This window comes from Hippoglossus stenolepis, chromosome 16, assembly GCF_022539355.2.
Source record: "Hippoglossus stenolepis isolate QCI-W04-F060 chromosome 16, HSTE1.2, whole genome shotgun sequence".
NCBI lineage: Eukaryota > Metazoa > Chordata > Actinopteri > Pleuronectiformes > Pleuronectidae > Hippoglossus > Hippoglossus stenolepis.
In genome coordinates, this window is record NC_061498.1 from 16035409 (window position 1) to 16061973 (window position 26565).

Below are 26565 nucleotides of genomic sequence, written 5' to 3' on the forward strand. Positions count from 1 at the left end.
AGTAGGCATGTTGATGATTTTTCTAACAAGCAACAGAAATGAAACTAAAAGAAATCAAGTGTCTCAGGAAGAACGTGGAAGACAATGACGAATGTCCATGTGTGATGTTACGTTCTGCCTCCTGCATGCTGTGCCACCTTTCACCTGATGACTCCAGAGACAGCTCTCCTGCTGCGTTGTTCAAGTGTGACAGTCCAGATCCATTCTCCTGAGTTCATGTCTGAAAGCGGCTTTAGTGGGATGTGTATAACTTCAGTCAAAATTTACTAGAAGGTAGCATGAGAATAAATCAAGGCCTAACCAGCCTTCCTAGATCTTGAGGACACAGAGAATGAACATCCTCATTCAAGTTTTCTTTCTGTGTGAACAGAAAAAGGGAAAAACAACAAGTTCACACATACTCATTAACTGCTCTGGACCAGAGCAAAAGCTTGAACATGTGGCAGAGGAAGTGAACGATCTTGGTGTGGTTGTTTGGTCCACATCAGAGTTCAAATGAGATTGTTCCCACCAGCGTTAATGACCAGAGTTTGTTAGAACCACATCTAAAGTGCAATATGTGAACGCAGCCGCATTAGAGAATAAGAGCAGCTGAAGACCACAAACTGCAAACTGGCTGTCAGCTGTGCTGGGAGCATCATGTAGGTTATATTTGAAACATATATCAGTGGTGACTTTCACATGTGTGTGGGAACAGGGGAGGTCAGAGGTCAGGCCTGGTCAGATGTTCAAATAGCAGTAAGTTGAAAGCTTTAGCATTAAAAGGTCAAAGATGACTGCAGTGTCAACACGAAGACAATGAATAATCAGCTCTCCCACAAAGCAGAGGGCAGCAGTGCAGCAGCAAAGTTGAGCTATTTTCCTATCCGAGGAAGTTGTAAATTGTCTCGGGTTGGATGAGGCATGAAATCGACCTCATTGGGGGGTTGTAAGGCTCAAATCTGGGAGGTATGATGTCTTAAGTGTTGTTGCTATCACTTTCCTTTCTAAAAAAACTTGTATCTATTCTTAAAGCGATATTAGATACGTCAGGATGGTAAATAAAGCTCGACACTTTCAGTGCTCACAACCAAACAATCTTTTCCTAACAAATGGTTTGGGTTTTTCTTGGAAGATGCTCTTCTCCTACCATCTGGAGTTTTTTATGCAAACTTTGTCCAAGAGGCACTTAAGCCGTGGAGTGATTAAATGCTTTAAAGAAAGCTCTTAATAGCAGGAGCATTCACTAATGCCGGGTCATTTATTGATCTCCTGTGTGCATTATCGTTTTTAAATGAATATTTTAATGTTAGCTTTTAATATGAATGCTGGGGCTCAGTCTTAAGTCCAAAATTTGTATTCAGAATGCTGACTGGACTGAGATGTCTGGGATTTCGTGGCCTCAGACGCTGGCGGGTATTTGGATCTAAGTTAATGAAGCTGAAAAACACCTTGTTGTGAAGAGTGGAAGCGGTAGCACCGCGCGGTGGCTGTGAATTCCTCTTTTAATAAACCGTATTAGCATATTAACAGGCAGTGGAGAAATGGACTGAGGAGAGATAAGAGCTGCAAAGGTAGATAATGTGGAGCAAGGGCTAATAACACAGACAATGACTTAGCACCTGTCCTTCCCTGAGTACCGAACACCATCAAAGGTGCTACTTATAGTTGTTTACTATCAATAAATATAATCGCAATAAATTGGAACACAAACAAGACCATTTAAAATGTGGCCAATGCCTTCAGGTCAAATTTAAATCGAATTGATTTGCAGCAGGGAAATTATTTCTTGGCACAAAAAATAGGAAAGTGACTCTTTGGAGAAAAATGTAGTTAAAGCTTTTGTAGATTTTAGTCATGTTAGTGATCCCAATTTCTGTCTGTTGTTTGGTCCACTTTTTTGGTCCACTCTCAGAACCTATTGGATTAATTAATATTAAATTTGACAGAAATATTCATGATCCCCAGAGGATGAATCCATTGATTATCGCTTGACTCTTCCTCTCAATGTGATAGGAGTTTGAATTTGACATTGAAACATATGTTTGGACACATTAAGGATGGAATTCTGTTTAACAAACTGCAACAAAATTGGAATGAACGACACTCCCATCAGCCTCAGCTGTATGTTTTGAGTGAGTAAGCTAAAGCCTAATGCAAATCTGAGTTGGACATGATTATTATTATACCTGCTAAACTTCCACATTAGCGTTAGCATTGTCATCCTCACTGAGTAGACTCGCAAATGCTGAGTAGTAGAAGAAGGATGATTCAAAACAAAACCATCTGCTCTCCTGCTCTCCAACAAGAACAAATGCTTGCGCAATATCCACATCTGTGCTCCAATATTTGCACCATGTAGAAAAGAAGCAGAGTCATGTGAAAAAGGTCTTCCTTACAGTATTGAAATCACCGGAATGATACAATCTGAAGTTTGAATGCGAGCTCAGTAGAAGATTTCAGTGTGGTTACCACATTTCTCATGATGAGAGGGCAGGAATTACTTTTTTCCCTTCTTCTCGCAAAATATGCTTTGTTTCTCTCCCCCACCCCATCAGGCCCGAGATTCCACCCATATTCAAACAAGACTTATACAGTGATATGAGCCAGTCAAGACTTCTGTTGCTCAGTAAGCATTCATGAGGGAAGCCATGTTTACTCTGAAAGACCCTGAAGGCTAACGCGACAGAGCTGACAGACATCAGAGCTGCCCCCTTTGAGCACCCGAAATATGAATCATAAATATCTGATGTACAGTAGGGGCACAATACAACCTTTTGCTGGCCGTTCAGCGCCCACCCATGCTGGCGCTCTCACCTTTGACCCGCCCGGCCCTGAGCGATGGCACTGTTAGCGGCAGAAAACGGGGGCGACTGGAGATGGCACGATAAGTGACCTTGCGGGACGCCCCATTTGAAAGAGGAGCCCTGTCACATAGCACCAGTGGGTCTGTGGGTAATGGCTGCAGTCACATGTGGCGGAGATGAAGTTTCCCGGCTTTCCATGGTGGTCTGCGATGACTGTGCATACAGATATGTTTTCTGCAGCAAGCTGGTAGCGGCATCGCTGATACTCCCATCCTGTTTTTTTTTTTCAGTGAGTGGATATTTTTTAATTCCGATCCTGCTGTCGTTCTCTCTCCTCGACATCTGGAAAGAAGATATGATTGGGGCATTTTTCAAATCCCCAAATCCCCAAATCCCCAGTTCATATCAAGCTGTCACCAAGTGTCAATTTACGCGATACACTGGCAGAGACAGGAACGGCGAGAGAAAGGAACGGAGATAAGAACAGACAGAGAGAGCTGCCGCATATGTGCTGTGCTGGTATTCTATGCTGAGGGGTCGATACGAGTCCTGGGATTTCTTCTGCTCGTGCTCAGGTTTCGCTGAGTGACCTCTATGAGCACCCACACTCGACTACAGGACACACACACACTCTTACTGTACAGGCTCAGTCCTTGGCTGCTCCACGCAGACAAACAGGCTAACGTGGCACATGCACGCTCCTGCTGCCAAGTGCGTTTTGACTTCCACATTTTTCGTTTAGCTCTGGACACTGCACATGTGTGAACCTCTTTTGATCTGAAATTGAAAACACCTCCTGCATGTTTCGCTCAGGCTCTCCTGCCCGCGCCGGAGCAACTCTAGTGTCCGGGGTTGTGTTGATTTGCATTAAGTGTTTCCCGTCTGTTCGAGTGTTTCTCCTCGAGAACAAGAGAGGGAAAAGATAAAAAAAACTGATAGCCGGCTTCTTTTCTCTTTATTACCCGGTTCATCGGTCTCTCCCCCCCCCCGTCACGTCCCACAGTGGCATCTGAGTGGCTCGGCTACCACAGTGGTGGAAGGTGGCCAGTGTGCATTCAGTGCCTTCACCGCTGCAGTATAATTACTCCTGCTAATCAGAGCACTTTACAGCAGCTCCTCTGTTCGTCCGCACCCCCTCCTAACACTCAGCCTCTCTGTCTGCCCTCCCCTCCGCTCCCCCAATTAACCCTCCCTAACAGAAGACAGGGCGCTCACATAATTTGTAGTGTGTGTGTGTGGGATGGATGTGTGCACGTCAGGCGACCAACACTGAAGAAGATTGAGATAGAGGCTGAGCTGAGACAGAGGGAGAGTGTTTGGCGGCTGATAAAGAGGTCATTGTACATGTGCCGAGTCTGATAGTTGCTCATCTCCGCCCTGATCTGGCAGCAACTGAGACATCAACCTCCGCAGAGGACCCTTGGGTTAACTTCACCATAAAGACCTCAATGGCCCATAAAAATCAAATCTTTTTCTCTTCTTTTTTTTCTCTGCCTCTCTCGTCCACACCCCTCTAATAAACACATCCCCCTGCCCACACGGCCCCCACGCTCATAAAATCCTGGGCTAGTTTTATTTTGTTTCATGAGTGTTTTAAACCCACTGAAGCCAAAATGAAATTGTTAAATCTCCACCGCCGCCTTTAAGCTCCCATTCTGCTCCAGCGGAGGTATGCAGCCTTTTGTCCTATATCGTCAGCCTTGTTTTCCACATCAGCTCCGAGAAATAGAGGAAAAAGAGGAGGAGTTTCACTAAAGATGTGAGATGTGAGTCAGTGTTATGCGACATCTCTCTTCAGAAAGGGAAACAGTTTATAGTGAGTCCTGTGGTGCGACTGTTGCATGTGTAGATGTGCATGAAGGGAATGTCCCTGCACTAAAGAAAAGCAGTTATAATAGTTTAGGATGACTCAGTGTGATAAAGGTAAAGCTGTAAGGATAAAGGTAGGTCGGAGTGCACGCATCCCTTCACTTTCACACTTTCCATGCACAATTTATTCTATTAGCAAGCTCGTGTTGCATAGCTAACACCATTAGCCAGGCCTGCATTAGCCGGATGATGTATGGTGGAGCTGAGGAAACCTGACTACGTCCCAGGAAAGGTCAAGAAAAGCATGTAATACAGACGCCCATGTTCCACTCCTCTAAAATGCTGCCTCCTTTTAGACTGAACCAAATCAATAGCTCAGCTTTAAATAGGCCTCTGCATTATTTCTCTGTTTCTAACTATGGCCCGCACATGTGCTGTGTTTTTCTGTCCATGAAAGATATTTTGTAACATTTCAGTAAACCAATCTCTCCCACGGGGGGGGGGTAGGAATGTCCCGTCATCACCACACAGACACACAGACCAACGCAGACTCTTAATGTCCAACAGAAGTTTTCAAATACATCCACATAAGTTGCCCATCAAGGTCCCATCGGACTATTAAAGGGAGCAACCGTGTGTGAATAATGCAACCAATCAATGTGGAGAAACCTGACTATCTGCCATGTCAGTGAAAAGAGAATATCCTTGTAGACAGCGTTTGGCCATGATGGTCCAATGAATGTCTTTTTTTGTAGATTCTCATCGGACCACATCAGTGGTCACAGCAATTAGTTCCTCAAATGTTTCTCCCTCAAATTCTTTTGTCAAGAACAAAAAAGAGAATTATTTATCGTCATCATTGACAATGGGACACAATTCTCTGTGTGTCTTTGATATATGCTTTAAATATATATATATATATACATAATTAATACATGTTTACATTTACCACACACTAATAGCAATATCAATTTATGTTATTATTTCATCTGTATTTGGTCAGTGGTTTCTGGGTCGATTTATCCAGATTTTGAGATATCTGTCTCAAAAGTAAAAGTGGTTAAAATGTAAGATGCTAAAATCAATGAAATGTATCATTAAAAGAATTGCACTCAGTAGAGTGCATAACTCCGCCAAGGTCCAACAGCCCCCTTATGAAACCACACTTAATTCACTAGATCCAGAGTTTTGTTTGGCTCTGCACCAATTTGCACAAATTCAGTCTCCTAAACTGTTTTTTTCAACAAGATCTATGAATTGTTCTCATCATTCCAACAAGTTTCATAGTAATTTGTCCAGGCAAAATCCAACAACAATATGCCTCTGTAAAAACAATGTCTTCATCCCTTTATAATCCTGCCAATAGTTTTCATTGGGAGGATTTCTACAGTTGCAAGTGGTTCCAATGAAAACTGTTGACAGCGAGCTCTGTGGATTATTCACACTAACCAGAACTTTGTTCCTGGAAAGACACACTGCGGTTGAATTATCGAAATAACTTTTTTCAGTGCTGTGAAGCTGTGAGCACTGGAAATTAAAATCCATTTACCACCAGTGCTTTGGGTTGGATGCATGAAGCATATGCAGTACTATACAGAAGTTGAGGTAAATGAGAAATATGGTGTTTATCCATTTATGATTATTTGGGTGACCTGACCCTTTTAAATACGGCCATTTTGTAATTTATACATTTCCACATTGTGAATTCAGCCATGACTTTACTGAATATATTCTGAATGTTGCTGCATACAGTAAATGCGTACACACTTTAGAGACTGACATTGACATGTAATCTACTAAATACTGTTACTTTATGAAACATGACAGTTTGATTTTATTCCTTCACTCAAAACCATTTATTATCCATCAAACTTGGGATTTATGAAGCTAAAAACAGAAGCGGGACAACCTGTGTCACAACTGATTTGACGTTTGGGATGGAAAGTCCCAGTCTTTGGCCTTGAGGGAAGCCTCAGGGGTCTCCACGGGGTTAATCCTGTGGGCACCAGTACGAAGCTAATGAGGAGCAGCCTCAGGTTCTGCTGGGAATTACAGGCTCAGATCTGAAGCAGGCTGCACATTCTCTATCCCCACCAGGCTGCTGAGCTCTGAGGAGTTTTTAGTTTGGCCGGACAGACCCTCTCTTCTCATCTTGCTGTACCGAAACCCCGAGGGAAGGAATCGTGGTGAACCTCTCTACCATGTCACAGAATAGCTGCAGTGTTCCATACAGCACTTTTCAAAACAGAAGCATGATATGACAGATCTGATGGATGAACTGTGTTTTCAGGACAATTCGTGTCCGTCGGAGTGCGCGGTGCTGCTGCAACTTATACCGAATCATTAATGGAGCTCAAATAGAAAGAGGAAATAGGATTTCCTTTCAATTTATGAAAATGACTCGTCTTTAAGCTGTGATAGAAAGCAGACTCATCCTGTAGTCCAGAGCCTTCCTGCTTGTCTGGCCACAGCGGAGGCTACACTCAAAGTGAAGACCTCCCTGTGGTCCCGGACTTTGTTCTGCATGATCCCAAATGACCTTAATGTTGTGCAAATGTGCAGAAATCAAAAAGATGTAATGTGGTGAGAGGAGAGCAGGCGTGCATGGTGCAGACAGGTTGTGAGTTGGACTGGTGGTTGACAGATATTTGCCCCCTCATAGGAGGAACATTCCTTTTCTTTTTGCACCAAGCAATGCAGCCAGAACCCATTTGTCTATCAGAAACAGCTGCCGCATGTGTGCTGTATCAAACATCTGGTTGGGGATTCGGTGAATACAGGCCTGCAAACAAGTTCCCAGTGAAGATATGAAGTGGCTTGTCATGTCATGTCAGTTGTGTGGCTCCAGAGACAGCAGCGTCTGTCCGTTGGCCCAAACTGAAATATCTATTTGGTACAGATCCCAACGGTGCCCATTGGAGGATTCTTACGAATGTGGCATTTGGTTTTGAGTGCAAATAAGCAGCTGTTGGTAAACCAATGAGGTTAACCTACTGGAAATGGTTAAAATGGTAAACCACCGATCTGCTTAACATCAACCAGTGGCTGTATACTCTTAGTCTTTCTAAGTAGTATCTTGGTGTAATTCTTTATTCCTTTCCCTTATTTTCTTTCACACAGATCCTAACCTAACTACAGAAATAAGTATAGATATATAACTTTTTTAAAAACAGAAATTGGGTCACAAAAATGTAGTTTCATTATTTATTGTATTATTATATAGACGTTTGGTAATTTAAAAAAAGCTGGGTAGTGTAACTTTTTGAAAACAAACATTAGTGTAAATAAAGTTTTTCTCAGGGACTGAACTTTCAGACTGTGGATTAACAAATTTGGGAAACTATTGCACGCTAAAAAATGTTTTATAACAGTCATTGATGATTTGAAAATAGTTTTTAGTTAGATTACTGACTACAGAAACATCACTTTTATTATCCCTGTTTTTTTCCCCTGGTGAGTCATGTTCGATGTCATGAACATGCCGGGAACCGACCATTTGGAAAACCTTGCTGTCTTGAAAGTGTTGCACGTTGCATGATACGAAGAAGAAAAAAATCGCTGTTGCATGTTGTTTACAAGATGTAAAAAACGCCTGGAAGTTCAAAATGTGACATAACGTCATGTCAGAAAAAGGTGCAGTGTCATCACCTTGAAAGAGAAAGTAATATTGTATCGTGTATTTCTTTACTCATCAATGCTCCTTTCTCTCATCTTCTTCCCCACAGATCCTAACGAACCCACAGATATAACTCCCACCTCCGACATGGGTCCGTCTCTGCCGTCATTCACCAATTACTTCCCCCCAGATGGCTCGGACAGCCCGTTGCCCGGCGGAGAGACGACCACGTCAAGTGCCGGCTCTCCTCGCTTCCTTGGCCACGGCCTCAACGAAAACCTCATCCCCATCTACTGCTCCATCCTGGCCGCGGTGGTGGTGGGCCTGGTGGCGTACATTGTTTTTAAGAGGTCAGTTTGGGGGAGAAAGGACTGAGATGAAAAGCTACTCTGTGGCTAAAGACACTAGCATAATTGGGTTTGAGCCTCCATCACAATATAATCTAGGACAGAGTGGTGGTGATCTGGTGGGTGAGTGACAGATCTCGCCCCGGAGCTACAAAATGGCGGGAAGGTGGCTGGTGAAATATTCAGGCCTGACACGGCCGGGAGAGGTTTTGACCCACTTTCTGAGAATCACTCGGGCACCATCATGATTCTTTCTCTCCAAAAGTAGCACAACAAAAAGAAAGTCACAACACTTGAAAGCAATGCAGAGGTCGCACACTCACAAACACATTAGTGAGGACATGCAACAACACAGGCAAGCACTCAGACAGACAGTTACAAGTCTGTGCTAAAACACATTTGGAGCAAGTAAACAAGCTCATTAAAGGCATTGATTCTTTTGAAAAGTGCCGACCAGGGGAAATTTGAGTGCCAGATTCATCAGCAGTCACGCACACATCTGGCTAAAACTCCTCGTGCACTTATGTCATACATAAAGACTGCGTATGATGTGAAGTTCCTCAATGGCCAATATTTTATAAGTAAACACTTAGAGGTGTTAACTGTACTGTACCACTCGATACCTCATGAATATTTGAATCATTGATTCACGACTCATTCTTCTCCTGAATAAAAAGCAACAGTAGAGGATCGTTAAACTTTCTGGAGCTTATCAGAGCATCTTTATCGTCCTGATTTCTGTTCTATTCTTAGGCAAGCAATTGATTTTAAGTTTAAAAGACAATAACGGCAGATTTACCTTTGAAATTCATAGTTATGTCGGACAATGAATCCTTGATTCTGGGTAGAGGTTGACAACTGCATGTTATTCACCAATAACAGTCAGACACTGACTTGTACTCCAAAACTCTCATAGGTTTTCACCCACCTCTATTTGTTTGTTTGTTTGTTTGTTTCTGGGCAAGATTACACTCAAACAACTGAACGGACTTTCATGAAACTTGCTGGAAGGATGCTGTATGGATCAGAGAAGAATGCGTACAATTTTGGCGGACCCAAGAATTTGTTTTCACATTCTTTAACATTGCGAGATTCTATAGTTTCACCTTTCACCGGTATTTATTCAAATATCTTGATAAAAAGAAATCAGGCACATGTAGGGAAGTGATATCTGTGAGTGTTTGAACTTTGGGGACTGTTGGGCCTTCGTGGAGGTATCCATTCTACCACCAAGCTATAGAATGATTCGATTAGAATGAGGTTAGAAGGTCCATGTCAGGGGTGAAAATTCAACATCTTCACCAGGTGTTGATCCATGTAGTACACATGAAAGTAAAAAAAAAAATGATGTATTCATAAAGGTGGACTTTTGATATTTTAGGTACTACCACCACTGTTATCGTACTACATTTAAAACTATATGTAACAATCAGCGTTCAATATCAAGCGCTTGTGAAATCGCAGTATTTAACAATCAGATGCCGTCACCTACATCTGTATCGTATCCTCTGACATGCCACTTCTCCGCAGGTGGAATAGCTGCAAGCAGAACAAGCAGGCAGCGAATAACCGAGCGGCCACGAACAACCAGATGGTGACGCCGGAGGGAGAGAAGCTGCACAGCGACAGCGGCATCTCGGTGGACAGTCAGAGTCTGCAGGAGCAGCAGCAGCAGCAACAGCAGCAGCAGCAACAGCAGCAACAGCAGGCCCAGGCTGAAGTCCAGACTCAGCCCTCACACTCACACACACAGGAACAGATAGGTGAGCCTGAAACTCAATCTTTACTTTACCACTTTCACTCTGTCGTTATGGATTATTGAGTCAAAGAATGGTGAGCGATTTTACACTTTAACATAATAAAGTGTGCATAAAGAGAAGAGATCTAAATACGTTTTCGTCAAAGAAACTCTATCTCAACACGAGGCGTGCACACATTCCTCCTTTACGTCGTCATATTCTTGCTTCCAGAGAAACTCACGATCAAATAAATCAACACACTCTGGTGGGATCGTGTGTAGTTTTTCATCCTTGCACAAGCATTTTCCTCAGATGGGAAAGACATTTCTTAGGATCGAGATCAAATACAATATATCACCTGAGAATTACCTACAGCTGCCAAGAGAAGAAAGATAAGGCCAAGTCTTACATGCACGCATGATGTATACGACTGCAGGAATATATAGATTACGAGGCACTGCAGAAACATGAATATGAGGCATGTACCGAAGATTATTATATCATCAATATGAGGCTGAGGTTTGTTGACAGACGTATCACACAGGTTCTGTACACATCAGAAGTGTTGATATGAGGAGGACAAGTAACTGCATACGCTTGATCTATATTGGCCTTTACTGCTCTGCCAACTCCTCCGTGTCTATATCTGTCTCCGGGAACTCATGAAGTATTTGGGGTGGAGGTCTTGGACAGATTTCGCCACGTAGTCGGGAAAAGCAGAGAAAATTGTAAAGGTTTTGGAAAATAAACTCAGCAGATGATGCCTGGCTTGGAGGGACCAACATTATGCACTTCACCGATCTATGATGAAGCAATGTACCAATGCGTTATATTTAGTGCAGTACATTGCGAGAGAGAAACTCATAAATTGATATTGCTAACTGGATTTATTTTTGTATTTTGTCAAATAAGAAGTTCCAGAAAAAGACTAAAACCAATAGTGTGTTAATTAATCATGAAACTTCCAGTTTCCCTGCCTGTGGGCTTCAGCTCCAAGCCCAATAGTTTCTTCAGATTTAAAAAATGAGACACAAATATGTAATTTCAAGAAGCTCAGTTAATTCTTAAAACTGCTGGGGAGTGTATTTTTTAAGCAAACATTAGTGTAAATAAAGTTTTTCTCAGGGACTATACTTTCAGACTGAGGATTAATACGTTTAAGGAACTAGTGCCTGCACAAAAAAGTTTTAACAATGGTCTCCTGTCCCGTTGCCAGTACAGGAGTTAGCCTTTGTGTTGTTTTTTTTTCACGGTGAGTAATGTTTGACATCACAAAGCAACGCGTCGGCAACCTTGCTGTCTTGCATGTGAAAAAAAAGAATCGCTGTTGCATGTTGTTCCAAAAATGTAACAAAAACATTAAGTACACAAACGTTCATGGCTATTTACGGGGCAAAGGCTGTCAGGTCATATCGTCGCACAGGAAATGGTGCAGTGTCCAGAATACCAATATCTGGAGGAGGGACAAGATTAGCCCGTTCATCCTAGTGTCATGTTTCCACCACTGCCGATCAGAGCTGGAACTGATTAAAACCTCCATCTACTGCAGTCATTTGACCTGTGAGTGAAAGCCAATTGTATCCATTCCCATAGCAGAAACAAAGCAGATGTTAGCGGATGTTAGTGACCAGTGGAAACATTGCTGTCGGTGTTTATTTTCCTTTAAATATTTACCTTACCAATAAATGCGATGTAGAGATTTTGCTCACCAACACTGCGCACTGATGAAATAAGGATCGGCTGCGAGGTGGGGAAGCTGCACTGAGCGGCTGCAGCAGGAGGATAACCTTTAAACAGCCGAGTGAAGAATAAAAAGCAAACGCTGCTGCAGTGAGATGCGACCTCTGTACAACAAAGAGCAGTCTATCTTCCCTCAGTACTCAAATAGCACTTACAGTACATTAAAGAGATGAAAGCGGTATTCTCACTTGATCTATACTCATAAACCTGAGAGGCTTTTCACTTGAAGAAGAAGTCTCAAGTTCAGTCATGATCTTGTTATTCATTGATGATTCTCTCCCTCACTCGCTCTTTCTCTGGATTTCATTTGTCTCCCTCCATAGGCTGTTTTTGTGTAAAGCCTAAGAAATGGTTTAACAGGGATAATAATGTGCTAACAAGCCACACAGCCAACAAATCCTCCCTGGAACAATCCACAGCGCTGTGTCTTGTGTAGGATAGCCTTTACATTCTAATGAGGCTTGGGAAAAGCTTATTTCGTTTTTTTTGTGATTTGTTTGAGTCCCTCTTTCCATTCTTCCACTCAACAAAAACCAAGTTGAGGGGGGAAAAAAAGGGAATTTCTTTTGGAGGAACAGCTCACGATTGGTTCATTGAGAGGACGACTGCCCCGTTTACCCTGCTGCCTCATGAACTGATTGGCTCATTAGCAGGTGTTACCAGACGGGATCCAGTCTCCGTCTCGCTGCCTTTCAAACTCTGATCCAGCATCAGCGTTTAGCACGTGCTAATTGGCATTAGCACTGTCTGCGGGTGCGGAAGCCAATAAAAAGGCAGCAAACGGCGCCCTCACGCAGGGGGTTGTTGGTTCTCCCACAGCCGATTGGGATGTTTTAAAATGCACGAGTGGCTGGGAAATACGCACAATAAATCCACGATAATCGCAGGGGGTTTCCTGCTTCCAACGAACCATATTTTACTGGCAGCTAAAATAATGGTAACACCTTCAGTCAAAACAAGATGGATAAGCTTTGAAAAACGAGGAATAGAGTAATGAAAACGCCCCATGTTTTGACTGACAACATGCAGAGAGATTATTCCCAGCTCGACTCACTGTTGAGAGCTCTGACATGAGGGGAGCTCAGCCTCCCCTCTGTCTGCTCATCTCCATTAAAAACAACAACCAGCCACCGCACCCCCAAAAACCTTCTTTTTGCTCTCTGCTTCCCCCTCTGAGTCATGCATATTGAATGAGTTTAAATTTTAAACAAGACTGTGTCCCCTCACTCACGTCGCCCTAAATGTGTATCCCTGCCCCGTGGTTGACCTCACAGGCGACACAAAATGGAGGCAGTGCAAATGGGTTGTTGCAAAAAGCAACTGAAAGTCCACAATACAATTAACATAGATTATAATCCATCAGAATTAGGAGACTCTGGCTGAATGCCAGAGCAAAAATAATCAGGCTTTATTTCAGTACCACAATCAACCATCATCAAGCCGTTTCAGCGTAGTTTTCTGTTTGTGATTGTGGATGGAAGCTTCAGGGGCCTGCAGGAGTTCAACACCATGTGCCCCAGAGTGTGACACTATACGGCTGCAAGTTACAGTAACAATGAGCTGAGTCATGTAACGAATGACGAGTGCAGTTCCAGTAATTGAGGAGGGATGCCTCATAGCTGCTTGTCATCCTCGCATATCAGGAGGTTTTAATATCTCAGAGGGAAAGTATACCTAACCCTGGGACTCTTACTCTATAACAGAAATCATTAAGCCAAACTAAGTCATCAACTAAGCTACGACCCTGTCTGTGTTGACTCAATGCAACTTTTTGCACAAGAAGAATTGACATAAAGTCATGGTTGCTGTTTTTTGGATTTACTGTGACATCACTCTGATGTTTGATGATGCTTCTAACGCGCGACAGACGAAAAAAAACAAAAAACGAACAAAAAGGAAGCAAATATCTCCCTGTGAAAAAGAGACAGACGAAGATGTCCAGAGAGTTTGAGGTGATAAAAAACTAAATTCCTGCAGCTGCCCACTTAATTAAACCCACTGTGAACCTTATTCTTTGCCCCTACTCCACCCTTCCACCACCTTTCAAGAATTTGTGTTCTTTTTGTATAATCCTGCCAAATAACACAAACAAACAGACAAACGGCCATGAAAACATAACCTTTGTGGCAATGGTGACAATTCTAAAATCAAATATTTATGTAAGTTCACCTATTGCTTGGATAGTAACAGTCGAAACTGCCGATCTCTCGCTACTTCAGAATCTGACAATACTAGTTATGGGTTTAATTTGGTTCCCTGGCAGAAAAATACCTGGATTCATTGAGCTGAAATGCTCACAAATCTCCTGTTGAACCTTCTATCTCCTCCTTACTTAAAAAAAAACACATTTCAGAACCAGCACTGGCCGTGGCTATCGCTGTTAAAAATGGCTGATTTCACCCTGTTTAAATTATATCATCTGTTGCAGATCTCTTCACATGTGCTTTCCAAGCCGATGTCTGTGCTTCACATGTTTAAATAATTCGAGCCAACCGGCCTCACAGTTGTGAATCCATTGTCTGGATCAGTTAGTTTGTGAAAGATCAGATGTAAAAGTCGTGTTACAGTTGTTATTTCAGTGTGTCAGATTGGCAATTATCAATGAGTAATCATTATTTCATACAGTCTGCTGCTAATGTCCTCATCCAATGTTGTGAACATTAATTAGGCCATCTTAATTAATCTTAATGTTGATTAATTTGATAGCTACACAAAAATAACTGTCATATAGCTCAACAACAGATGATCCCAAATCTAAACTGAATCTTTGAGATGTACTTATTCAGGGCGAAATCTAAATTTAAATAAATGTGCCCAGGAGCCCACTGACTCATAATCTATCCACGAGTTTAGGGTTTAAGTGGAAAAGTAATGAAATAAGCTGAGCAATGCACCACTGCCCCCAGAGAGTGATAAGTTAAGTAGAGAAATGAGAAACAACTAATATATATTTTTTCAATTAGTAAAAGTATATTCGTATCTTTTCTTGTGATTACCATGAAGCCGTCTCCATTTCAGCATCAGTCAGCAAATTTCAAATCTTCACCGGGGCTTGGGATCCAATCAGGCCTGCCTCAGTGCGCTGGTTTGAAAAAAGAAAGCAGAAGAGAGAAGTGGGCAACAAAGCTTCGCTGCAGTAGGGAGTTCACATTTCAGAGTAGACCTGATTGAACTGGTTCAGGGAAAGACAGCTTGTATTGATTCCTGGAATGAGGTTGGACTCTATTATGTGGCTATTATTATCACTGCTGCCCCCAAGATGAGGTGCAATGCTACTTCAGAAACACTAAGGTCGAAGCACAGGTGCCTATATGCCTGAACCTGAGCACATTATCCGTGCTCTGGACAGCGTCAGTGTCTCTCTGCTCTGTGTCACTGACAGTGTCTGTACAGCGCCGGTTTAAACAGGAAGAAAGAGAGAGGGGTGCGATGGACTGTGACCGTCATCGGACAGAATCAACGTGCACAGATACATTGAGCAGAGAGGCAGAGTATGGAGATCTCAGTGCAGCAAAGTATGTGGAAAGTGACCGGTTTTATAGGAAGGGAAAAGGAACGTAAACAGAGGGAGCCTGTGGCGTCGTACAAAAGAAACCCCCTCTTCTGAAGCTCTAAAATAAACCCTCTTGTACTTCACTTCCCTGGCACAAGGATGCATTGATAAAGATGAGAAAACACCCACCGGACTCGGGGGTCCTCTCAGAAATGCTTCTGCATTCCCGAGGGGTTTCCATGGCGCCCCCTGAATTGACAGCAGGTTAAGAGGTTTGTGGGAAAAGAGAATTTGTCTCCCATCCTTATTTGGCCTGTAATGATGACAGTTTAACAGGTTGTTGGGATGAGTGAGCGACACCACAGGGCCCCCTGCAGGGAAAAGTGTGATCGTCAGGTTTATTTTTCATGTAGCAGGACTTATGTAAATGCGTGTTTGGGTAGATGGGAAATCATAATCTGAAATATTTGCCTTTGAATCAGAAACTAACCAAGGTGCCCTTAATCAAAGCACCCACTAAAGAGGAGCTGCTCAGTGGGAAACACGATAGGACTTTGTTAGCACAAGTGAGAATGTGAATAAGATACAAAAAAGGAGAAGCAGGAGAAATGAACCACAGCTGATTTAAATACCACCACAAATCACCTGCATGTCCTTTTCCCACAACCTGACATATCTCTCTGTACTGTCTCCCTGCAGTGGTGAGGGTGGACGGTGGCCCCCAGCCTGACTCACCTCCCCCTGGAGTCTGAGGTTGGAAGAAGGGGAGAAAGGAGGCGGCATCAGAGCAGAAGGCAGGGAAGAGGAGAGCGGGGACCTGAACCCTGGACCAAAACCAGAGCAGGGAGCGGCACACACTGCAGAGAAACTGACTCTGATTCTCATCTGAAGTGGCCACATGGCAAAGACTTGACTTGCATGGACCTCCCAGCAGCTTTGGACCTCAGTCCGACTCTTCATCCCTGCATATAGAGTCCGACTCTATTTATCAGTGTGCCTGGACACAACCTCTACAGCAATATCAGTCACTATCTGTACCAACGTCCCTGCAGAGACTTTATCGAAGATATGCCAGTGCATCCTGCTTTTAACTGAATACTCCAGTATCTAATGTTGACATTTAACATCATTCTCTCTAACTGCCAGTTAAGCTTTCCGTCTTTCCTGCAATGAAACATATGTGCCTGAAAAGTAAATAGGCAGAAAGGTATTCCATTATCTCCTCTTTCTTTTCAGCCTTTATTCTCCTCACACATATTCCTCTGTGGCTCCCCACTCTCGGATAACCCTCTCTCCATAGGGTTCGCTCTATTAGGCCCCCGCCGTCATACAGCAACCGGCGAGGGAGCTGTGACTCACTCCCACCTTCCTCTGAAGTTTCCTGATCTTTTACCATTTAACCACTGACATGCTTCATGACGTTTTGTCTTGTAAAGTGTTTGCATCATTGTTTGAGATCGGCCGCACTGACGGCAATTGACTCATATTCGGGGAGAAAGGTTAATGACATGCCAGCCCGCGGCGGCAAGTTACCAGTTTGTCTCAGCGAGATGCTTGTTCCTGCATTTCGTCATCTTTGTCGACTCTGTGGCACATTCAAAAATGTTTGTGGTGCATTCATTTCGTTCTGTGGCTACGTGGCCGATTCAGCAGCGGTGCCTGGACGTGCGAACATCAGAGAAACCTCTCTGGACTGTGGCGCTCTGCTGGCTCGCTGCGATGAGCTGACATAAAGGGAAGTGAAGCGATCTGAAAGGAGCTGCGATGCCATCCGTCACCCGGCTTACAAAGCTGCTCATTGCACGTTAATGAATTTTGGACTGGAAAAAAATGTGCAGACAGGAATCCCATCTTTCATAATTTACATTCACTAAGTGAAAAATTAGGACACCCCTCAGAGGATAACTCTGGTTTCACCCTCCCCACCACCCCCATCTCCACCATCTCATCCTTACAGTTTTGCGTACAGCTCCGTCTGCATTATCGAGCCCGATAAACAGTGTTAAGGTGCTAATGCATCGTCACCGTCTCTCACGTCCACACAGGGCCCATTAGAGAGACTTCCTGACAGGCAGGTAGTAATTACCTCAGGGTTTTAGCTTCATTTAGCCTCTGCTCCACTCGGCTCAGCCACCTCTCATCTGGATTAATGCTGCGGACAACAGAGGGGGTGACGCTGTCCCCCTTTGAAGCCTCGACACGACATTACAGATCCCTCATTCAAGTCCGAGACCACTGACATTTACTACATCGCCATGGTGAAATAAAAGCACTTAGTCCAGGCTTACTTCTAAGGCCGGATGACACCTTTCATCACACAGGTCCTCTTTCCTGCTCCCCCCCACCTGCTGCTTGCAGTAACTGTAAAAGCAGTATACGTAGATACATAGGAAAAGAAGTAAACTGTAGCCGAGGTCGACTGCAATGCTTTGGCGTTCATTCCTATGTAGGCACTTACCTTCTCAGGGTCCCTCGTATTGTGGTATGAGTAAAGAAAATGACCAGAGATCCTCAGAGGGTCTGTAGATGATTCTGTAGCGGTACAATAGAGTAGGTAGACGAGCTTAAAGCTAGAGTTAGGTTAAGAATAGAAGAAAGTAGAAAGATAGAAAGACAAAGGTTGAAATGCATGTAAGTTAATTCCACCATGATTCAGATTAATAAAGGAACAGTTTGACATTGTAGGAGACAGGCTCATTTGCTTTCTGGATGAGTTGAATAAGAAGAGTGAGACCACAGCCAGCTTGGCATTAGCTTAGCAGGACAGAGAATGAGGAGAAAAAGGTCCCCTGGCTCTGTCGAAAGGTGCCTACCAGCACCTTGGAAGCTGATAAATGAACATTAAACAGTATCTCTCATATTTAGTTGAAAAACAAAAGTGTTAAACACTACATAACTACGACCACATGTGAACCCGTGGCCGAGTCATATCAACTGACTCATCTAACTTTCTCCAAGAAAGCAAATTAATTAGAGATGTAAGGTGTGTGTGTTCATTTAAGTGAGATTGATAAGAAACATCAGTCAGAGAGCGGACGACAAAGATAGTGAGTCACAATTTCCTGTATGGATCGGTCACATGGTCATCAACACCTCAAGACATCTGTCTTGTCTCTTCACACGTCATCCGTCCTGTATCACTGCAGCAGCCACATGAATGGAAACAAATATAACTGCTGCGTTTTGCTCACAGTTCAGAGGCGTTTGGTGGCGACATGTGACCACACACACAGACACACATGCACACACACACACACAACTACAGTGGATGATTCACTCCTCTACTGAGAGAGCCGGTATGATTCATCGGATCCTCGCTGTGGCAGTGACATTAAAGCAGACACTGCTACAGTATGAGTGACCAGATTGTTGATTTAAAAAAGAAATAAACTGTGTCTACTCAGACCCCTCCTGCCCCTGAGGCCCAATCAGACCTCCAGCAGCACACACACACACACACACAATATCCGAATGTACAACTAGAATATGAACTGAAAAATATGCAAGACACATTCAAGGATAAGGCTTTGATACGTTTGCCCTCATTCTTTGCTGTTGTTAATTGTTTTTGTCTTTACATGTTTTCTATTTGTTTTTTATTATGAATAGTATTACACTTTTGAGATCAGTATATTTTCTAACTGATATGTTATTTTGTAGCACTTATTAGATGTTATATGAATGCACTCAAAGAGTGTACCACAGTTCAAGTGCCTGTGTACAGTGTTGGCTCTTTACGTTTAGAAGTTTGAAGATATTTTTTGTCATTTCTTTTCCACTTATTTTATGCTCGTATGTGCATTTGTTTGATAATTCGAGAGCTAATGAAGGTTTTTACTAAACGGAAGTCAAAGAAGTAGATGAACCTTGGAGACGCAAAGAAAACTGTATAAACCTGGGAACAATGTGGAGACTTACAGTACAAATATGTGTATTCATACTGTCCTTTAACATGTTATAAATACTGGCAACTGTAAGGGTCATGTAGCATTATGAAAACATACATGTCACCTTAGACGTCTACTCTCAAAGTCTCACATGCTGTTAGTCAATAGGAATGCGCTCTACTGTGCAGATCTTTTTGCGTGTACAGTCAGTTTCATCATGTTCCTCCATTCCAGAGGCGACAGGACGTGTAATTTGCAGTAACATGAAACCCACGGTGAGGTTCACTGTGGTTCTCTGTGATATTATCACTGCTAACTCAGTTGGATCAGGACCTGCTACCGGGAAAAAAACTAAAACAAAACAAAACTGAATGTCACTCCTACTTACCTACTAATGTAAAATGCATTGTGTAAATGTGAATTTCTTAGAGTTGATACCAGATACAGAAATACACTATAAAATGTACAAAAACTAAAAATGTGTGCAAATGAAGTGAGCATCTATAATACAATAAACAGAGATGTCATTGCATCAAGTGTCCTGTTTGTCTTTGGCTAGTTATTTTTATAAAACAGATCGATTTTATGAATAGTTTATTCAAATGCCTGTAAAAAAAGGTCCCGTTTATTTTCTGAGAAAGCAGCTTATTACAACCAACAGTCATATTTCCATGTTACACTGTAAAAACAAAAACTTTAAATTGCCTGGCTGATTATGATTTTTAAATAAAGTGTGTAAAGAGTATTTAATGGCTTTGTAAACCTAGCAAATCACAAAATAGTGAGTTTTGAACAAAATGGAGGCCAGTTAAGTTAAAAATAGGGGTTTATGTCCACATGCTCCGAGCCATTTCTCATCATATAAGTGAGTGTCTTGGTTGTACATCATAAAGAAATTCCGTCTCTGCAGCAATTCATCAAATAATTCCAGAAATCTCCGTCTGTGGTTCACGCCCATTGAGAAACATTCCACTAACACTTGGCTCAAGGGGAAGTGTAGAGTAGAATGTGGTGAGATTTGGACACACGATACATTCAATATAAATAAACCTTGAATAAACAGGCGACCAGCGCTCTGTAGCAGCCGTGGCTGGGACTCAATGTAAGTGACACTATCACTCACAACAACAGCGCCTTGACAACTGATTCTCCAGTTGCGTACTGAGTTTTGCTTCACTGAGCTCTGAATAAACAGGTAAAAAGCTTTTTGGTGCAGCTGCATGGTTCTGGGGACCTGGTCAATTACTGCAGATCACTTTTACAGTTCTAGAAATAAATTCCAAACAGTTTACAACGGGCACGCCAAGGGTTACATACAATTTCATTTGGCAAACATAATTGTTAACGATGAGTAACAAATTTCATGTTTCATATGAAATATACTGAATAAATCCCACATGACTCTGGTGAGAAATGGGACGAGAATTCTAGGTAGTTAGAACACAAAATGTTGATAATGATAATAGTTTGCACAACTATAGTCGATTCTCTTCAAATCTTTTAGAGATTAAGTTGGCATCAAAATTTGAGTTTTCCAAACCTTTATATTTTTTCAATGTAGACGACCTGAGGAGAAAATCAGGTGACGTAATATACAGAGCGACAAAATCTACATCAAGACGAGGTTGGGATGGATGTATGGATCGACACAACAAAAAATATTCACCTGTGAAACCCAACTGCATCTGTGACTGTTCCACAAACTGAACCGGCTGTTTGTGTTGTTACCATGACGAGGAAGTTCAGTAAACCTGCTGCTGTTATATCCAAGGCCAAAGATAATGACCTTCAAGTGAACAGGAAAGTGGCCTCAGACTTGTATGGTCTGTTTGTGGTCTGTATTTATATAGATGACCACTCAGAGTGCTTTACAATACAGTTTGTTGCCATTCACCAATTCACATACACATTCATACAGTGCAGCTATGGGCAGCACATTTTCTGTGCAATTCAGGGTTAAGTATCTTGCCCAAGGACACTTACATACAGATGGGGAAGACTAGGATCAAACTGCTGACCGCTCTACCCCCTCAGCCACAGCAGCCCCTTTTGGACCAGGAGCTGTATAAAGCTGTTTAAGCCGTTTACATTCTCATTGGCTTATTCACTTGCTGGCAGCACAGTGAGATAAGATTGATGCTGTTATCATAGACTACCAGCAACTCTTACAGGGACTTTGAATGGGAAGCTAAATAGCTGCTGATGGTACTGGCAAGAAAGCAAAAAGGTCTAACTGTCAACTGTTCCTTTAATGCAATACTGGGTTTGGGATTTATATGGGTGGACAACATAAGAGAAAAAGAGAAAACAATTTTTTGTAACAATAAACTGAACATTTTTAAATTATTCAAATTATTCCCAAAGCTGATGTTGCAGACCTCAAACATCCCTGGAGGACACGTCCACAATCAGTTCCATAAATCTGATGTTTGGCTTCAGAAACGCAGTTTTTTTTCCCCTCTACCCCCAAAACACCCCCAAACTATTCGTGAAAGTAACCTCACACAAATGAAAATAAAATGCTGAAACCAGAAAGTACGGAGAGGCGGACCGGCAGCCAAAACCACAGTCAAAAGCAGGACCATATGTGAAGGTGGACTGGGCCTGGCAGTCTGCGGCTCCCAGCCGTCTTATCAACACTCAAACATTCTGGGGTCCAGTGTGTGTTGGGGGGGGGGGGTCCCACTATGTGTCAGAGACTCTGTGATATATCCTCCGCAGAAAAAGACATGACATAAGTGGAGGACATGAGAGGAGGAAAGTCCCTAATGTACACATGTCTTGCTGCAATTTTGGATGAAAATCACCACAATTTTAAACAACTTTTTTTTTTTTACTTGACTGGTCCCTGGCTGGTTTCTGCACCAACCCAGGCTGAGATGACTGTGACAGATAGACTGCAGAATTTTAATTTCATCAGCAGGGAGCACTTATGTGGAGACACTAATCAAACTACATTTTTTTCCCTCTGTCAAGAATAATCAGGACTGCGAGTCAGCTGAAATGGCAGAAAAAAAGAAGTCTTAAATAGATAAAAAGGAGATAGACATGCCTACTGTAGAGAGAGCACAGACTTTAAAATATTCTCAGGGTGATAAAACTCAAACACGACTACGTCACAAACCTCGTAAAGAAACACAGAGTCACCTTCACTTATCAAGTAAAATTAATGTCTGAGCTGCTGTTTTGGCACTCCAGTGTTTATAGAGGCTTTTTTACTAGCGATTCAAAATCAATAAATTATTACTTCAGCCAGTCTCAAACATTATTGAACTTACAGTATAGCCAAGAGGGATGTCAGCCGCCATCAGCACCCGCTGCACCGAAATTTTAATCATGAACCCCTTTGATTGATTGCTTTACAGGACAAATATAAATTGCTTATGACGAAAAACAGGAGGCTATTCAAAAGGAAAGTCTCCCCCCCGCAAATCCCTCTTTTGGTTGTCAAACACTCGGCCGCTGTGACCTCCAATGGTGGCTCTGAGACGTTGGTGGATTGCAGATGTTTTTAGCTGAGATGAAAGCAACAAAAGAGAAACCAGCATCATCAGTAGTTCAAAAGTGTTTCTGAGCTCTTTTACTGGTTGGATAGAGGCAGAACCTTTAAGAGGCGGACGGACAGGTCAACCAAGTGATTCTGACGTAAGAGACCGCTTTTCACATCTTCTCTGCTCACAATTTTAATGTTTCTTTTATATACAGCCCACTGGTCAGTGATGTGACCTACACATCCCCATATATACCAAGTAAACACAACAACTTCAGCAGTACCCATTTCTTAAAAAAAACAAAAAAACAGCAACACTATATATACACTATATATACACATATAACGACTGATGGATGACTTGCCTATTTCTGCACTTGTTTTGTGCTTTAAGAATGCTTTATGTAAGTGTTCGGATAACTGGTGTTGAATATGATGTGATGATCAAGCTCTTGCTCATCTGACATTGTTACACGGAATGCAACAGTTCCCATAATGATAAGCTTTATATAGACCTATCTCGTGATAACGAGTTATTTATCCCGTTATCTCGGGAAAACAAAGGTTTGTTATCATGAGATAACAACTAAAATTAAGTCGTTATCACGGGAAAACAGAGGAAATAAAATGTATGATCCCATGTTCGTTTAGGGCTTCCGTATCATACTGTATCTGTACACCAAGTTTCATGGAAATCCATAGTTTTTTGCGTAATCTTGCTAAGCAACAAGGGGGTGTGTCGGGGGTGAAAACATAAACCTCCTTGACGGAAGTTATACTATACTGTTTCCCTTTGCAGCAATTAAGACACTTTGTTGTTTTCTACAGTGTTGCTATATTGAATTTCCTCATTATATCTCCTCTGTTACACACTGAATAATGAGAATTCACCAGGGGCTCAACTATCTTTTTATATTTCCTGTTTGTTTTCCATAAAAATGAACTTTCAGCATTGTTCACCATGCAGTAGCATATTCTACTATATTCTTTAAAAAAACAATTGTTCTATGTATAAAGTGAAGGTTGTATATATATTACATCATTGCTCCTACTTTCGTTTTTCTCTCTCTGAGTTTGAAATGAGAAAAAGAAAAAGAAAATCTCACACTGCCCTAAAATAATCCATCTTCATCTTGCTATGAGGCGACAGTCGAGTTATGGATGTGGGCAAACTGAATCCCACCGATTCTCACTCTAATGTTTCATTAGTCAACCCTGTTGTCCACACCACTTTGCAGCGGAGCAGGAAATCAGCAAACCAGATCCATGCATGAGAATTCATGGGGCTGCTGCATCACTGCTGGGCAGAGACATATTTGAGGTTTTCTCTTTTTTTCTTTGTGATTTTAAGAATAGACGGTTAAACAAATGGGAACAATTTAATGCTGCAGGCCAGAAGTAAGATGTTTATTTAAGAAGTCATTTATCTGGTTGATTAGCTGTCATTTGTACAACTTTATACAGTGAAGCTGACTAAAAGTTGACCTTTTCTTTACCAAAGGTGTAAATAGTAGGGGTCTGTATGTAAATGGATTTGATTTATGGGCTTGTGCAGAGTTTAGGATGTATGCAGCACAGTGTGATATCCAGAGGGTCGTATTTCTAGACACAGACAGAGCACTCTTTGTTTCCAGCTGATCCCACAGCAACAAGTGCAGTGTGAAATTAAAATAAGTGACTGATGAGGTTTTGAGTTGGGGCGTGTTTGAGTTGGTGGTCTGTGCTATCCACCAGGGTGAGGTGTTTAAGGACAGGGGCTCCCACAGCTGGATGTCATCACTCTTAAGTCTATTGCTTCGCTTTCTACTGCTCTAGCTCTGTCTTTTTTTTTACTCTTCTTCCTCTTTAAATCCTTGTTCTTTGCACATGAAGAGTTGGGACAGGGTGGTCCCCTTGTTTCTACATGGGATACAGGCAGATGGCGAGGATCGGTTGATTTAACTTGTGCCGTGTTGGATGGTTTCCTCATGTGCTCCGCACATTTCCCACCCTGCAGCGACATGTAGGAAAACACAGATAAAACAGGAACGCAAACACTACAACCCGATAGAGATCTTGGAAGAAACAGTTGATGTTTCCAGTTTGTTCCTCAGCTGTGTGTGTGTGTGTGTGCCACATACATCATGTTCTGTATATTTATTCTTTCAGGTATTCTGACATCACAAGGAGAATTTCAAACATTTGGAGCTTGACGAAAAACCTTCACACACTCACTCCGTCCTGCTCGGTGTGGAAAGACGTCACTGAAATAAAAATATCCCCCTTCAGGACGGCACACAGCTCACAGTGAGTGCAAATGTGGATTGACTGGAGCTACAGTAAAAATGTCTCTGCACAGACGTACATCAGTGATCCAGGTTTTTTATTTCACGCCAACCTGCTCTGGTTGTACTGAGCAGCTCTGAGTAAGAGGTGCGACATGATTTGTCTCATGTTTTCAAAATGAAAACAGCATTTTCCATATTCTGGTGTTGTCACTATTGTGAAGAGAAAAGGAAGAACTAGTAATAGCCCATATGAATTCAGATAAGGAAAACAATGGGATGTGAATTTAAAAGATGCTGCTGAAATACTGTAAGAGTGCTGAGGGAATACTACATTTACATTTTTCTTGTTTTTATGAATAAGAGAAGCTCTAGTCAGCTTTTTAAGAAGAAATTAAGACATATGGAAACAATTCATAAAAATCTGTCAAACTGATTAATCCAATCTAATCTTTTTTTAAATGTTTACATGTACAATATTTCTTAACAAATCATGTTTGTCAATTCATTGCAAAAACACATAAAACCATCACATTACCATGACCCCAATGGTTTGATTGGAAAGAAACTTGGAAAGTGTGCTACAAAACTACACCAGCATCAAGTTGTGCAGGGTCCTGTCGTGCCAAACTCTTGAACTGATTCAAACCTGAAACCTGAGGCTGTAATTTTGGTTTTATTTAATCTATTACTGACTGTTATCTTACAGGCTAATGCAACACATTGGTTATACTCACGTACCCTCCTCCCTAAGGCCATTGTGTAGCCTATCTGCGTGATATAGTGTGCACGGAGACACAAAAAGGAGAAATAAGGGAACATTTCCTGATAAATTATATTTTAAAACAATAACGAAACTTCGCCTCAAGCTTTGTGAAATAAAACAATCCAGTCGGGCAGGACTCTGCACCAGCAGCTTAAGTGATGTGAGGAACTGATATTCAGACCTTTTTCCATTTGGGGTTTCTTCACACTGGATTTAATACATATGCATTGGCCTTTCTGATTATCACTACAATGCGTCTTGTAATTCTACCAACTGCTAAATTTCAGCAGAAAGTTGTGCAAGAAATAAAGGTGTATTTACACAGAGGTAAAAATGTGAGCAACAATAAAGAGAATGTGCACTGTAAATAATAAACTACTATTAATCCAGGACGTGGAGCAGGGGAAGCAGGCCGGGAACCAGGTCAGGGGAGTTTGGTTGCAGGTAATTGGGGGGGGACAAAAAGGGGTTTCCAGGGGTGAGTCTGTGGCACAGTGTGGCTGAGGAGCTGGCTGAACCATTAGAGCACAGAAGGCATGGTCAACAAGACAGGTTCAAAGAAGCAGAGAGCGGCTGAAGCAATGACAATACCACAAGGTAAGATGACGTTCTAGCAAGTGATCGGTGG

At 42.2% G+C, this 26565-nt stretch overlaps 1 protein-coding gene across 1 annotated transcript in view; it reads left to right on the top strand.

Moving 5' to 3' along the window:
• Nucleotides 1–19949, top strand: part of ngfra (nerve growth factor receptor a (TNFR superfamily, member 16)) — a 35494-nt gene extending 15545 nt beyond the window's left edge. The window contains exons 4-6 of the mRNA XM_035181543.2: nucleotides 8321–8561; nucleotides 10089–10321; nucleotides 16230–19949. Coding sequence (XP_035037434.2) covers nucleotides 8321–8561; nucleotides 10089–10321; nucleotides 16230–16282 — 527 coding nt within the window. The 3' untranslated portion in view covers nucleotides 16283–19949. The remainder of the gene's footprint in view (nucleotides 1–8320; nucleotides 8562–10088; nucleotides 10322–16229) is intronic.
• Nucleotides 19950–26565: the final 6616 nt, after the last annotated feature.